Source organism: Pelmatolapia mariae, linkage group LG7, assembly GCF_036321145.2.
Source record: "Pelmatolapia mariae isolate MD_Pm_ZW linkage group LG7, Pm_UMD_F_2, whole genome shotgun sequence".
NCBI lineage: Eukaryota > Metazoa > Chordata > Actinopteri > Cichliformes > Cichlidae > Pelmatolapia > Pelmatolapia mariae.
The window spans coordinates 6309322-6324856 of NC_086233.1; the positions used below are offsets into that span (position 1 = coordinate 6309322).

Below are 15535 nucleotides of genomic sequence, written 5' to 3' on the forward strand. Positions count from 1 at the left end.
GGTCGTCAGTCTCTTGACAGATTTGGGCTCCCATGGCTGCTTTGTGAACAACATCTAATGGCCTTTGTTACCCTTTGTACAAACAACTTTTATTATGATTTTTTATTCTTATAAGCCTGCTAATTTTCATCAGCTAAGTTTTTTCTCACTCGATACACAACAGTAGTACTTGTGAGGTCGGGCTTGTAACATCAGAGCTGGAAAAGCTGAAATAGCAAAGGAAGAAAGTAACCTTTTACAGCGGGTCAGCATTCCCTTTCCCCCACTCCATCCCAACTTTTCACCCTCTCTGATCCTGGTTTTGCCAGAGGTCTCTTACTGTTAAAAGGGAGTTCTTCCTCGCGACAGTCACCATGCTCTTGTTCTGAAGACTTTTAACCTACAATATAAAGCACCATGAGATCACTGTTTTTGTAAACTGATACTAAAAAAAAGTAAATTATATTTAAATTGAACTGTCAAAAAAAGTATAAAATTTCCTGACATGTTTTAAGGATGGATGAAAAAATTAAATTTTGAACGAAGTGGACGAAAAAGAAACCGCAAAGAGAAACAAAAAATGAGACAGAAGATAAAAGATAAGTAACTTAAGGAACTAAACTTTGTCCACTTTTAAGAGGGGAAGGCGAAAAAAAAAAAGAAAATAGGAATTACCTTTATTAATATCTAAGGAAATGAAATAATGAAAATAGGTTCAGACTAGCAGCAGAAAGCCACAAACCTCTTGCCATGACCATCCTCTGCGGCACAGAGGTCACTGTGACACATTTCAAACTTTTTGTGAAAGTGAGATTTTAAAAGCGTCACTTTGTGCAGAGGAAATATCAGATGCAGTTTTCCCCAGGGAGGTCTGATAGGTAGTGGCTCAGGGCAGTAAATGGTCAGGTCTATGGCTCAAGGCAACGTTTGGAGCGAAAACCTGTGTCTGTGACAACCTCTGTCCACCTCTCTTTATACCCCTGCCTCCTTTGTGTCCCTGTTTTAAAAGAAAAAAATATGTGGATTCTGACTGCTGCCTACAGTGCTAAAAGCTGAACAACTTTTTAAAGAAGATACAAAAAAATGGTTTCCACAACAACAGCTGTAGTCATAACACGCAGTGCCCTGAAGCGCTTGCTGAGCAATGCATGCGGAAAGAAGAAGATTGCGATTCACAAATCCTTTCAGAGGTAAGCTGGAGTGTACAAGTAAAATCACCATTAAGGCAAAGAACTAAATTAAGGTAATTAAAATTTTAAAGTTTTTTTAAAGTTGATACAAATTTCTTGTTGGCCAGCAGCTCTTGACATTTCTCTGTCTGATCTTGACGTGATCACAGCTGGTTGAGAGTACGTGGCATTTCAGTGGAAGTAATAATCAGGTAGCTGCAGTTTTTTTTGTGTCCTCTATCGTGAGCTGTGGCATTAAAAAGGATGAGAACGTAATCCCTGGCCAGCAGCACTTCACATTTTACAACTTCCATTCATGTGATGGTTACAAACTCTCTGCCTCATGTGACATTTGAAACCAATCAATAATTAAATGCGCCGTGTAATTTTGTTTCTTGAGTTGGAGAGTGGTGACATTAAAACATACTTTTAGGTCCCAAAGGGACAAAAATCTCTCATACTTGTCTGCTCTTAACCTGCTGACATGAGTGACTTTCACTTTAGTTCACTAAAGTAAAAAAACAGACAATTAGCATATTATATAGATTCAAAAGAAAAAAAAACCTCCATATGGTATCACCTCCTCGCAGTGGTGGCACCAAAGGTTATTTAGGAATCATTTGTGGATGATCAAGAATTTGTAGCTAATTTTAATAAGCTGCCCCATACAACTTGCCACTAAGAGGATTCCACGTCTTTAAAAAGGATTTAAACAGCCAAACCATAAGCGAAATGTCAACATTAAAAACACACACTGATCAGATTAAAACTACCTGACATGGGATTACTCTGTGCAGTGATTATCACTGTTGCCTGACAGTAAGGAGGTCCAAACCCAGTGGCTCACTGGGGCCTGTGTGGAGTTTGCATATTTTCCTGGAGCCTGCACAGGTACTCGCTGTGTTCGCCCATAATAAGGGTGAATCCCGCCTCTAGCCTCCGAGCTCAAGCCCTCCAGAAACCCCAAAATGGATATGCATTATCTCATTACAATGCCATGTTCTGCTGGGAAAACTTGGGCCCTTTGTCTGGATGTCACTTTCAAATCCATCACCCACCTGAAGTTTGTTGCAGACCTCATTCCTCACCTAATGTCTCTGTAGCCAGCATAAGCAGAGCATGTTGTCATTACAGTGGCACTTCCCCTTAGCAGTGAGCTCTCCCATTAGGATAACATACCCCATCACAGTGGAAACTTGCTGGTTAATTTATGAATGAGAAAAATCAACAAAAAGCACAAGGTGCTAACCTAGTTTCCAGATCTCAATCCCATCGAGCTTTAAACAAGCCCAAGCCCTCACAAAGCCCAGAGATTCCATGTTCCCATCATCACTCCAAAGCAAACACTGCATCTGTGCTTTACGGCTAAAAGGATACAACAGCTGACGGTAGCACGACACCCCTAAATTTCAGGAATTTCACATTTTGCCAGGTGAATTGCATTTTGATAATCTTGATAACCATCTATCAACATATGATTCTTTTGTACTTCAACGTTTCTTATTTCGTGTTGTAGTCTAAGAAGCATTTTGTAAATAACCTTTGAGTATGTTGCATCCACATAAACAGTCTGTGTGAAGTGCAAAAGAGGGAATGGATAACTTTTTAGCTTAAAAAATTTTTCTGCATTCACTAACAGTGAGAGAGTGCCAGCAACGCGTGTGCTTGCCGCACCAAAAGCCCTGAAATATTGTCCAGCGTCCCCAGAAGCAAAGTCAGCAGGTGACAGATAATGGGTTCCCAGATTGCATCGTTTGTAATGTAGGCAGCAGGTTTTGTGAAAGTGTTCTAATTCAATGCATTAATCACAACAAACATTCGCAACACAAGTATTCAGACCAGGTAAAATGTAGTCATACGCACATCTGTATCACACATTGTGCTGTGGAACTACCTTATGGTGATTCGCATGTTTTACCAATTAAATTCCTTCAATTTGCATTAAATATATTCTAATATTGCTAATGATACTGATTAAACAAACAATGGAATGGCAATTTTAAAAAATGAGAATAAAATCCTTTAAACTCTACCTGAGTGTAGTTGTAGGATTACAGGTACTATAAAAGGTCTGCAGCTTATTAACTTCAGTAAACTGCCAACAGCACTTGAGGATACTGGCATGTTTAAATCTGCAATATAATGCTCTATGTGCACTGTGATATGAGCAGATCTGTGCCTGAAGCTTTACAAAGTGTTATCTCAAATTTTCCACAGGCTCATGCATGTTGGGCTGCGCCCGTTGGGCATTTGTGCAAACGGGAGTGGATGCCAGGTACAGGAGGAGGACGGACGGCAAGATCGACAAGTTCAGCTTGACCAAGCAGGAGAGGATTGTTGTAAGTCATGTCTTTAATGAACGCAGAGGCCTTGTGAAAAAATGTCACAGCTGTTCACTCTTTTGTAATGCGACACACGCGGCTCTGTCAACATCATATTTAGCATCTAAATATTTATGTACAGAAAACCCTGTGTTTAACTTTCAAAAGGATATTCAATCTCATGTCATTACTTTCTAATACAGTATATGACGTCTTCTTGCAGTGTGCTGCTGCACCTTTCTGACAGAGATGTTCTGGCTTGTAGGTACATCATCACAGTGAGAGCTCTGAGGTCTCATCTCCCCTCCCCGTCCTGTCTGTGTCTCTGTCTGCCAGTCTGCTTGTCTTGTGCCGGGCTTAGGCGTTTGTTAGATGGGGAGCATTGGCTGGCGCTGCGATGGAGAGGTTGGTCTTAAGGCTTTGTCCACACATCACCACAGCTGATTGCTCCTCTGGATGGTTGGGATTCTCAGCTAAGACAGGGATTACTGACCCATGTCGGCTTCCCACCTTTACAGCAGCCACTTCGATGTTCACCCAGTCTGAACCTTAATGCCCCAGCGAATTGAAAGAAAAAATGTGTATGTGTGTATCTGTGTTTTACTTTTCTTGTGCCTGAAACCTTGGAAAGTTAACTAATATATATTTTTGAAACAGATACCCAACTATACATAACCCAGCTTAAACTAACAAAGCACAGGGCCCTGTGTGGTATTGGTATTTTGGTACCAAGCACATTTTTTGAGATTGCAGCTTCAAGCAGGATAATGTGCCATGTCGCAAAGCTCAAATCATCTCAGACTGGTTCTTTGGACAATGAGGTCACTGTATTCAAATGGCTTCCACAGTCACCAGATCTCTATTCAATAGAGCACCTCATGGAAGTAGTGATATGGAAGATTTACAGAAAATTTGCAGCAACTGTGTGATGGTGTCATGTCAATAAAGGCCAGGATTGTTGAGGGGCCAAGGATGCTGTATCTAGAACACAGCTCATGCAACAACTCAAAATCATCAGTTTACTGTCCATAGCAATTTACTCTCTACCGTTCACCTTTAGGATATTACTAGGATATGAAATCATTCTTTCAAACTGAAAAGAAGGAAAAATGTCATTCACACTTATCTGCAGTTTAACATGTATAGTAAACGCCAGTATTACAAAATTTCGTTCCAAGCTGAGTAAAGCAGATGTTCTCTCTTTTCATCAACATCTTAGCCAGTGTAAAAATGGGCTGACTTGGCTTATGATCAAAAACTAGCGAATCGACAACCTCAAGCAAAGTACAACAAAAGAGCAACATGAAAGAGGTGCCATTCTCCCTCTTACAAGTCAGTGTAACATCAAAACATATTTCAAGCTGCTATTTTAAGGCAGTCAGTAGGTGCATTTAAAACAACATAAAAATTCATCTTAGTCAGTGCACATATAAATGAGAATGTTAGAAGTTTTCCAAAACAAAAAAACAAAACTGTACCAGATCCTGATCATTTGCTGATGATTTGCTGTTTATAGCACTTCAGATTTAGGTTTGCGATGTTGACAAAAGCAAAAACCAAAACCAGAAACAGACACTTGGCATTCAGCACATATTGTAGACTTCAATTTTAAATACTGTACAATACATAAATATCCGTTTCACGGCCACTTATTGAAGTAGTGTAGCTGCTCTGTCTCAGCCATCCAAGCTGACACTGGATGAGGAGCAGGATACGACTGATAGGCTGCCAGTCCAAAACAGTGCAAAAGTACCTTTCAAACAGGATGATGATATGGACCATGGGCAGTCAACAAAGTTTAACACACTGCAACTTCAACCACTGCATGCTTGAAAGACCAGCTAACAAAAGCAAGTCATCATTTGGGGAAGGCAAAATAGAGAAAATGTTGATAATGTGTTCCTGAATTCACTGAATTATATAACACAAGTATGGAAACACTTTTAAATCCAAGTGGAAATTTGTTTGTGTTAACACTGTAAATAAAGGCACCTTACATTTAGTATCTGTTCCTCCAAATAACTCTACAGATCTTTTAAACTCTTTAGAAATGAGAGACAAAGGTACAGAAACCAAATGACACAAAATTTCCATAAATTTATACCATATTATTAAATGTACTAGTATACATTACTTGTACAATTATAATATATTGGAAATCCTTTTAGTCGTACTCTATATGACTATTTTCGTTTTTTGTATTTTTGAACTACTGGGTTGATACTGTATTTACATATTTTTTAATTTATATATGTTATAGGTTTAGTGTATCTTAACAGATATGAATATAAAAATATTAGGTAAATAAAAATAAGCCAGCCTAGCATATTGAAAGACTACACACTAGAAACACTGCAGGTCCAGTACATTTTCACATGAACAGGACATACCGATAAAACAAAAACAACCTTTTGAATCATGGACATATAAAAAAAGTTTTTAAGACTTGGTACAAAGTCCAGCAACTCGATAGCTGACATTCCAGTGTACAATCGGGCTGTTTCATCCAACAGCTCAATAGCTAACATTCCAGTCTACAGTACACAATCAAGCCATCTCATTCTGCCATGAGACAGGCTGAAGTTTTCATTGTCTCAGGGTGGTTATTAGTCCCAGAGACAGACAGAGCCAGCCAAGAGAGGAGTTAGGGCTGTCTGTCAGCTTATAATGTCTCCACACAACAGCCCAAACCTAAACTGACAGGCACACACCACACTGACAGCCCACCAGCACCACGCTATTGTTCCCTCGCAAATGGCCAGGACGCACCTATCAGTGCCCACAGAAACAGCGTGAGGCAGAAAGAAAACACGCAGAGACATCCATATACTTTAGGTCAAAGCAGTTCACATGAGCAACATTTATGTAACATTTTAATCAGAAGACAGTGCATTTTAATCTTCTATCACAGTAATCACAGTTTTATAACACACTAACATACTGAACGTTAATGTTAATGTGGTGGCAAAACTGAAACTTTTTGTAAACTAAAATGACTGCCAGCTCTTTTGAGAGATGGACAAGGGCACTTATACTATTTATATTGAATATTTCTGTGTAAAATAAATGCACATTATAAAGTGTTATAGTGGTATACAGCAAAATAGGCTCTTTTAATGCAGTCAAATATTTTTGCCATGTGTAATCACTGATATCATTTTATTTTTCTGTTATGACATCTGTTTGTTATAACCTTATTTTGTTTCCACAGTACATCGTGTGATTCTGTGCTTTAGACCTGAAAATTCAGTTTGACATTCCCTTAAAGTTTGGAAATATCCTATTATCAGGTCTTACAAATGAGCTCTTTGCTCCTTCTATATTTCTGGAAAGCAAACAGGGAGACAGGAATTAATAAAAGAAACGGCTGAAATAAACTAGAACTATATCGTTGTATTATTTAAAAATTGTATTTATTAATTCGTTTTTGGTAACAGTCACACCTGCATTGCAGGCAAAAGGGAAGAAAGGGCATTGTGTTCATAGTAGTGGTGCTGAACAGAGAACGATGGGCTCCAGCTATTCTCCTTAAAGCAGGATTGCTTATGTAACTTTAATGCACTTTAGTTATAATTACATAAAGTTATATTCTTAACTTTAATCCCATTTTCTCATCCTCTGTTACTGCATAATGATTATTGGCAAATGACGCTGCAACTGAGGCGATATTCCCTAACCAAAATAAAAAATAAAAAACAGAACAGGGAAATGGAAAACGAGATTTTTAGGCCCTTTCACCAGAGTCAGAATCAAATGTATCAGATTTCCACCACATGCAATCCACTTTAAATCTTTGCATTCAGCAGCTGTTAGCTACCTGTGTGGCCAACACAACAGTTACTTGTACCAGGAGCTTAAATGGAATTTCATGGTAAGAAGAATTAATCTGGACTGGGGGTGCAGCGCTTGCAGGATGCTGCAAGGGAGCCTTTGGGCTTTGTTACCATTAGTGCCTTACAACGACCCAACCTGCTGCTGCACTCGTTTATCCAGGAGTGGTCGATGGACCGCTGCGGGGGATGCAGCGAGATGATGTAATTTTATTGACGTTATAAGATAAAAAGAACTCAGCTTTTACTTTTCTCTTGCGCTTGAAAGCCTGTGACCAATAATACCCTTAATGTCCCAGCATGTAAGGCAGAAGGACTCATCAGACACTTTCGCATTTGCTTTTTAACCCTACATACAGAGAAGAACCCAACAATCATATGACCCCCTATCAGCATGCACTTTGGCAACAGTGGGAAGGAAAAACTCCCTTTTAACAGGAAGAAACCTCCAGCCATCTCTTGAGTAATTCAAGAGTCTAACTTCCAAATAACTACATTTTATTCACAAATTTTTGCTTAATTTTGCTGCTGTAGCCACAGAGCCCCTGATTTCTGAGAAATTCAGTGATTTAAAAAGTCTTTTTTCTAAACACTACCCTTTTTCTACATTTCAGCTATACTTTACTAAATCAAAGCTAAATACTTGTTTTGACACAACAGAGCAGAAACACTGTGGACTGCAGAGACACAAGCACGAGTCATCAGAACGGAAACTAAAAAATCTAAAAACAAAAGTCTGAATATGATCTGGTCTGTATATGATTGGGTAAAGATTTTGGCTTTTATAGGCTGGTTTTCAGAACCTTTTATTCACAGATTCATCCATATAAGATTTTACATGATGAATGGAAAAATTGAGGATAAAAATAAGGTCTTGTGCTGATTATAAATGTCTGAAAAATGCAGTTCTCAGTCACGTATTGCAGCAAGTAAATTCCAAGTGAATGAATGAATATCATTTATAGACGGCAGGTTGAATTCTAATTCAGGATGAAGCTATGCAATTTGCAATTTGGGACTAATCCCAAGATGTAAAAATCACTGTTCCTTTAAGAACTGCAGTACATAAATGTAGGAAAAAATGCCTTTTGGTAGTCCAGCATATAGCTATAGGAAATTATATATTATATTGACAGACATCCAAGCATTTGGGTTACACACACACACACACACATACACACACACACACACACACACACACACACACACACACACACACACACACACACACACACACGTATGCTCAAGCAAACCTGTCAGCTGTGTCCTGTTATGCACTCTTCTCTATCTGCACTATGTTTCAGTTTTACCACACACACACGCACACACGAAGAAGAAGAGCTGAGACAACAGCTCGTCCTCCCAGTATGCTATCCAGTGAATGCCTTCCAAAAATATCCGATCCCCTAAAGGCATAGTTCAGTCAAAAGAAGTTTGCTGATGGTTTCCAAAGGAATCTGATTTCATGCAGTGGCTAGCATTAAAAGCTGTCAATATGCATCTGGTTTAAATAAGCAGAAAGATCATAGATAATAATGCCGAGACATGATGTGGAGATGGGAGTGTCACTGTGGTGCTGCACGTTCATCAGCTGCAGCTTTGAAAATGTGTGTTTGCTCGGCGTGCGTGTTGGTGTGTGTGAGCAATATTTCAGCTTGTTCTTCGAGCAACCTGTCATTAATCTCACAGTATGTTGTAATAGCCCTCGAAAAATGGTAGGGCAGCCTGAACGCCTCAAATGATGATCATACCATATACATATATACACTGTTATGGTCTAAAATTGGTGGTTTTTATTTATACTTTTGATGTGTCGCGCCACTAGAACTTTTAATCCAACATGATGGGAAAGGATCATGTGAAAAGACATGAAAATAACACTGACACTTCAAAAACGGAGTGGGTGAGAACCCACAGAGAATCCGTATGATGGTAATCCTACCTTCTGTCGAATCTCTTCTTCCATCTTGATGGGGGAGCCAAACTCAGCCACCTGACGGACTCCCTCACTGGCATAGCCTCCGTACTCCCACAGCACGTAACTTCTGGAGTGGGATGCACCAATCAGAGCCGACCAGTGGTTGGCGCGTCCTACAACACAGGAAGTCAGGAACACTCGTAACTCACTGAAGCTTATGACAACATGTTTACGATTTTTTTTTTTAACTTTTGTTTCATTTCTATCATTCATTCATCCTGACTCTGTGCTCATGTTTAACATCTTTAACTTATTTCTACTAGCAGTTTCAGTTACCAGAAGTTACCACAATTGGTTAAGTTACAGTTGTACAGGCGTTATGTGTTGGACTGCATACAGAGACTTAGTGAAATCTCGTCATTTACCACAAGGAAACCTTTATAAACCAAATAGTATATAGACATATGTCATCTAAACCTTCAGTTCAGTTCAGTTCAGATCATTTTTATTTCAAACATTTCAAACATGTGCCTTCACAGTCATTACAAAATATTCATTATTTGTTTGAAAAGGAGTAGGCAGAAGTATTTACTTATTTGTCCCTACCCCCTCAAGTTTTACCTCTCATTCATTTAATTTTCTTTTAGTCTTAAATTAAACAAACAACATATGAAACAAAAGTAAAGCAAAACAAAACAAAACGTACATAAATCAAAAACAAGAAATAAGCAAGCCCCACCACAGTATAGTTTCTTTCATATGAAAAATACAGAATGTGTATATTTGCAGATTCACAAGTTATGGAAAAACAAACAAAACAAAAAAACAAAAAAAACAAAAAAGAACCACAACACCATTACCAGCAACATTACCGTCCTGGGTTAACCCTGTTTTCTTCATTCTTATACTTATTTAAAATTAGGTTTTTATATTTTATTTTAAACTGGTTTATGTTTTTACTTTCTTTTATTTCTTCTGTTAGACTGTTCCATAATTTAACTCCTGCAATTGAGATAGACATAGTTCTTAAAGTTGTTCTAGCACTTTGTGTTTTTAAATTCCATTTCCCTCTTAAGTTATACCCACCTTCTCTTTCTATGAACAATTTACAGATTTCTTTTGGAAGCAATTTATTTCTTACTTTATATATTATTTGCGCTGTTTTAAGCTTCACCAAGTCTTGGAATTTAATAGCTTTCATTTTGACAAAGAGTGCATTTGTATGGTCCCTGTACCCCACATTATTTATTAATCTAATGGCCCTTTTCTGTATTATAGTTATTGTTTGTGTGTTACTTTTGTATGTGTTTCCCCAGACCTCTACACAGTAGCTCATATATGACAGTAGTAAAGCACAGTATAATATGTGCAGTGCTTTCTGATCCAACATATGCTTTGCTTTCCCCAGGACAGCAATGCCCCGTGCCAATTTCCCCCGAACATAAGTAATGTGTGGCTTCCAACAGAGCTTGTGGTCAATGATCACACCAAGAAATTTTATTTCATTTACTCTTTCTAAATATACATTGTCAACACATATTTCTATTTTGATGTTTTTCTTTTGGTTTCCAAAAAACATAAATTTGGTTTTATCTAGATTCAATGATAATTTATTTATATCAAACCACTTCTTTAATAAAGCCACAAATTATCAAACAGTTTTTTTTACCGTTTCTATCATCACGCTGCCATCTTACAATACTTTTATACATTTTTCATGCAGACCTACAGAGCATTTCCAGGTACCAGAGTGCACTGTGTACATGTATGCATCAGTCAGAAGATGTTGAGAAGCTGAACTCACTTGGATAATCTTTAGGATGTACTTTCTCTGACCAGTTTCCATAAAAGGTGAGTCTGTACTTGGCAGTTCCACAGGCACAGCATTCAATGGCAGGAGCTTGCGTAGCTTCACCCTCTACGAGAAGACAGGATGCAACGATGACGGCACAAACAAAATGACACTCGAGTGTAAAAATTTAAGGTTAATCGGGACGCAGGGCCCTGATTAATCCTAAAAAACACATTTCTGGAGTAAACAAACAGACACACCGACGTGCAAGGTTTGATATAAATGCACACCTGCATAAATTACCTGGCGACTGACAATTTGGAATCACTGAGAATGACACAAAATTACATCCCCGGAATAAACCGGTATTAAAATGACACATTAGCTTTAACTCAGACTCATAAATATTCAGATTTTGCCCAGGACCAATGTTTTGCAAAGGTAGGTCAAGGGGATTTCTTGAATATTTATGACTCACCAAATTATTAAAAAAAGAAAGCCTCACTTGACATCTAAGTTATAGCAGGATGACTCACAACACTGAAGGCACCTAACTTACGTCAGCAAATTGAAACAGGGCGGCTTGATTGGCTTGCATAATAGCCTGGAAAATTAGATTTCGGAGAGGTAAGGAGGATTTTATGAAAGTAAAATTCCCCTGAGATTAAGTTTGAGAAACCACTCGTCCAGGCTCTCTTTTTTTTATTGTACAATAAATGTGTGCATCAGAGCTTAGAGAGTCCTGTCACCTTATTGTCTCACAAGAGCGCAGTGTTTATCAGGCTGGCTGTGAGCTTTAGGAAGCTAGAGTGCCATTTTTCTCTGCAATGAAATCACAGGTAGCATGAAAGCAACGGCTCTGCAGTGAAATAGAAAGCAATATTTAAATTCCCATGACATCCAGGATTTGTTGTCCTCACAATTTTCCCCAGCTGGCTTTGTTGGTTTGAGATTTTTTTAAAAATGGTATGAAATAAAGGGAGGTAATGTGCTCCAAAGACGGAGGGGGGTAAACTACACGTAGAGCACGGGACACTAGCAACATGATACGCAATCAAGGATGAAAAGAAAGACTTGATGGGCAGCTTTTATTACCTTTCTCGCACAGTTGAACGGTGAGAGAGCCTTCATCCTGGAAATAGATGACTCTCTTCTGGACAATACTCGCCCTGGAGACACAGAGAGACATGTAGTGAGAAAGGCAAAGAAGCAGAAGAAAAGTGAAAGAAAACAGAGAGAAAGTTTGATAGTAGGAGGAGTGCAATAAGAGTATTAGATGGTTAATAGGTGACCGCAGTGTTTTTTCCACTACGTGATCCATTAAATCTTCAGCGGAAGGGGGAGGGTAATGGGCTCCCCGAGGTTGGACAGGGAGTACACATCTTTTCACAGGAACAACGTCCTATTCTCCAAACCCCATGATACAATCATCCTGCTGCAATATGAAATGTATCAGAGCAATCATGCCCATGGACATGAAGAAGAGAGAGCAGGGATTACAGTCAGAGAAGGAATATAGATCTTTCCATGGATTTTAGATGAAGCCTGGTTCTAACTTATGAGCTAATACTGGCTGAAAATGAAACTCCCCCAGTGAAAATAGGCTGTTTTACCAGTACTATTTACATTTCTCTTCAGGAAAAAGGAACTGCATTACTCACACTGCACAGATAAAACTCTGTGTGCTCTGGCACTGCTATTGAAACTCTGAGGAAAAGGACAGGAAAATAGGATGAAGAAATTGTTGGAGGAACACTAAGGCATGATGGTCTTACAACACTTTTGCAATAGATTTGCAACAGTTATATAGAGTTCGAAATCATTCCTATGCTCTTATATATTTAGTACAGCTTTTCATAGATGAAAAATTGACTATCACGAACACCAAGCTGCTGACATTACATTTGCAAACTGAGAGTTAAGACACGTTTTATCCTTGATAAACTTGTTCTTCCCAATAAAACTTGCTAAACTTACTTTTCAATTGTCTTGGTCTCTGGAAGGGCATCTATCTCACACTGGGTGTGTTTTCACACAGCTAAACTATTGGTCTGTGAAATGGTCCAGTGCAGCATAAAAGGACATCTTCGCAGGCAGGAACAGGTCAGAACAGATCAGCACATGGTTATGGTTAAAGAAGCTCTCACACAACCTGCAAGTGACATTTTAAAGAAACTGTTCTGACCAAGGTGATCATTAACTGGAATAATTCACAAGACAGTTTTAAAGAGCATAACTTGCCAGAAAAAAACAAAAAAGATATCAAACATTTAAGAAGCATAACTGCTTTGTGTAGTTTATTATGAGAGGATAAGAAGGTTAATTATCTCTCTCCAGACAAACAGATAATTGAATAAACAATGTTTATATAATATATAAATATAATATATAATTAAATAAATCACTATAGTTTTGCTCATCAACGGCTTTACATATATATAATAAATGTACTCGTAGGAACCAGTTGCCAAAAAGGATGAGACACATCATTTAAGATACACTACCCTTGACTTGAGAGGCAAATAAATAAAAAAATATATATAATTAGGCATAATATTGACAACAGGTCATTGTTAACAAGTACAGAGTAATGAATACCAATGTCAGATTTCAAATTGGATTTAAATATTTGACTACAGTAACTCTGATTTTCTTCCTCTGCCAGAAAACCAGAAAAATCTTCCTGGTCAAATTTTGAAGGACAGGAAAAAGAATGAGAACTGCCTTGATGATCTTGAGTCCTGTGACTTTGCAGTGCTTTTTCAGTAATTCATGTTTGTATTGCTTGCACATAAAAGAAATCACTGGATTAGTTATAAGTTATAAGCTTCATATTTTTTCTCTGACTAAAAAAAATCCCCAGAACAACTACATTTTAATGGAAATTGTGTCAATCGGATGCGGAGGCTTTTAAATTATAAAAATGTAATTACTTGTATTAAGTTTGTGGGTCTTTTCTTTAATGTCTGATTTTAGTGTCTTGGTTTTAATATCTGCTCGTTAGGTAGGTATTCAGGTTTCAGTTTGGGGATTTGGATTTTTTCCACTTGATATCCGTGGAACGTTGACAACGTCAGTTAAATTTCTCACGAAAGGCAGCCACTTTTTATCATACCAAAAAAAATGTCTAGCAGAAAATGAATGAATGGTATGTTACTGCTTTGCATTAACCTCTTCCTAAACAGAGACAGTTTTGTACTCTCCAGTGAGGCTTCAACAGAGACACAGAGAAGTGGTGCAGAATTTGAGAAAAACAAAAAAAGTTTTTGTTTTGTGTGTGTTCAAATCCCCCAACAGCCCCACAAATATGATTTTCAAAGGCCAAAAATCACACACACGTCAAGAACCTCATAAAAGCAACACATGTTGATTGCATAGATTGTCCTGAGAAAATGAACCAACTTGATTGTGCATTATGGACTGAAATTATACGAGCTTCCCCCCTACACACGGAGGTAATCAAGCTTCAGTCATGAAGCCTAAGATTCTGCAGATATTATGCAATTACACTGCATACACCCATTATTATCCTAAAAGCAGTCTTTGTCTCACAGTAGCAAGAATTTCACAGTGACTCCACCTCATATTGTAGAGAGACATAAACCGAAAGAAAGTGAGCTGAACAACAGTGACGGTGGAGACAGAGGAGGGACGGGCGATATTAAGTAGGAGTTATCGGTTATATTGCTCCTATAAATCTTACACAGGCTGAATGGTGCAATATACCCTGCAACACGGGTTGGCTGCCTGGGCATGAAATTGAAAAACAAAAGTGAAATATGCTGACTATTATTTAGGCGCCCTTGACAGATTTAAAGTAAATGTGTTAATAGTTTGAATGGCATTAATTATCAGTTGGTTAAATGTATAAACAACAATATATCTGATAATATGAAAAGATACATTTTAACTTGCCTCCAGCTACACTTGCCTTACTTAATAATATCCTCCCTCTCCTAGACATACATCTTCAGTGCGATCAAGTCTGCATGTTTATTCAATTTAGTTGCGAAATTTTGTCAATTTCAGGCCAGTGCAAGCTCAGAAAAGAGCACTGGAGATGTGTGGGTGGAAACAAGTTGTAACACTGTTGCTGCTTTTCCCGCTGGTCCTAAAAAGGTCAAAGATTACCAAATACAACATTCCAGCAGTGTACAAATAGGGGCTATATGCTAGAATACACACTATAGGCACCGGATGAGAACTGTTGCAACGTATCTGCTGGATAATTTATGCAAAACGCTAAAACTACTGTTGGTTGCTGAATGATGACATTTTTTCCACGTCAGCTGTTTAGTTAACACGTGTAGTTCTGCTGTTCTTTGTGTACCACAATTATCAACACGCCTTACAGGCAGGTGGCACAATAGTGTCAGTGTTTGTCATACGTTTTACGTGAATAAAACATTTTAATTTTTTTTTAATGGGAGTGACCTTTTAAGTCTGGACTCCTGCAGCAATTATGTTACGGCCCTTCTAATGATCAACAGTCTCTTTCTCCCTTTATGTTGCTGAAGGTTTTTCCC

The 15535-nt window shown here is 38.2% G+C and overlaps 1 protein-coding gene across 1 annotated transcript in view; it reads right to left on the bottom strand.

Annotated features, from left to right (window-relative positions):
• LOC134630417 (spondin-1-like) overlaps positions 1-15535 on the bottom strand; it is a 110991-nt gene that overhangs the window by 62434 nt on the left and 33022 nt on the right. The window contains exons 4-6 of the mRNA XM_063477684.1: positions 12105-12178; positions 11022-11135; positions 9242-9390 (exon numbers count right to left, since the gene is read on the bottom strand). Of these exons, the coding sequence (XP_063333754.1) occupies positions 9242-9390; positions 11022-11135; positions 12105-12178 (337 nt within the window). The remainder of the gene's footprint in view (positions 1-9241; positions 9391-11021; positions 11136-12104; positions 12179-15535) is intronic.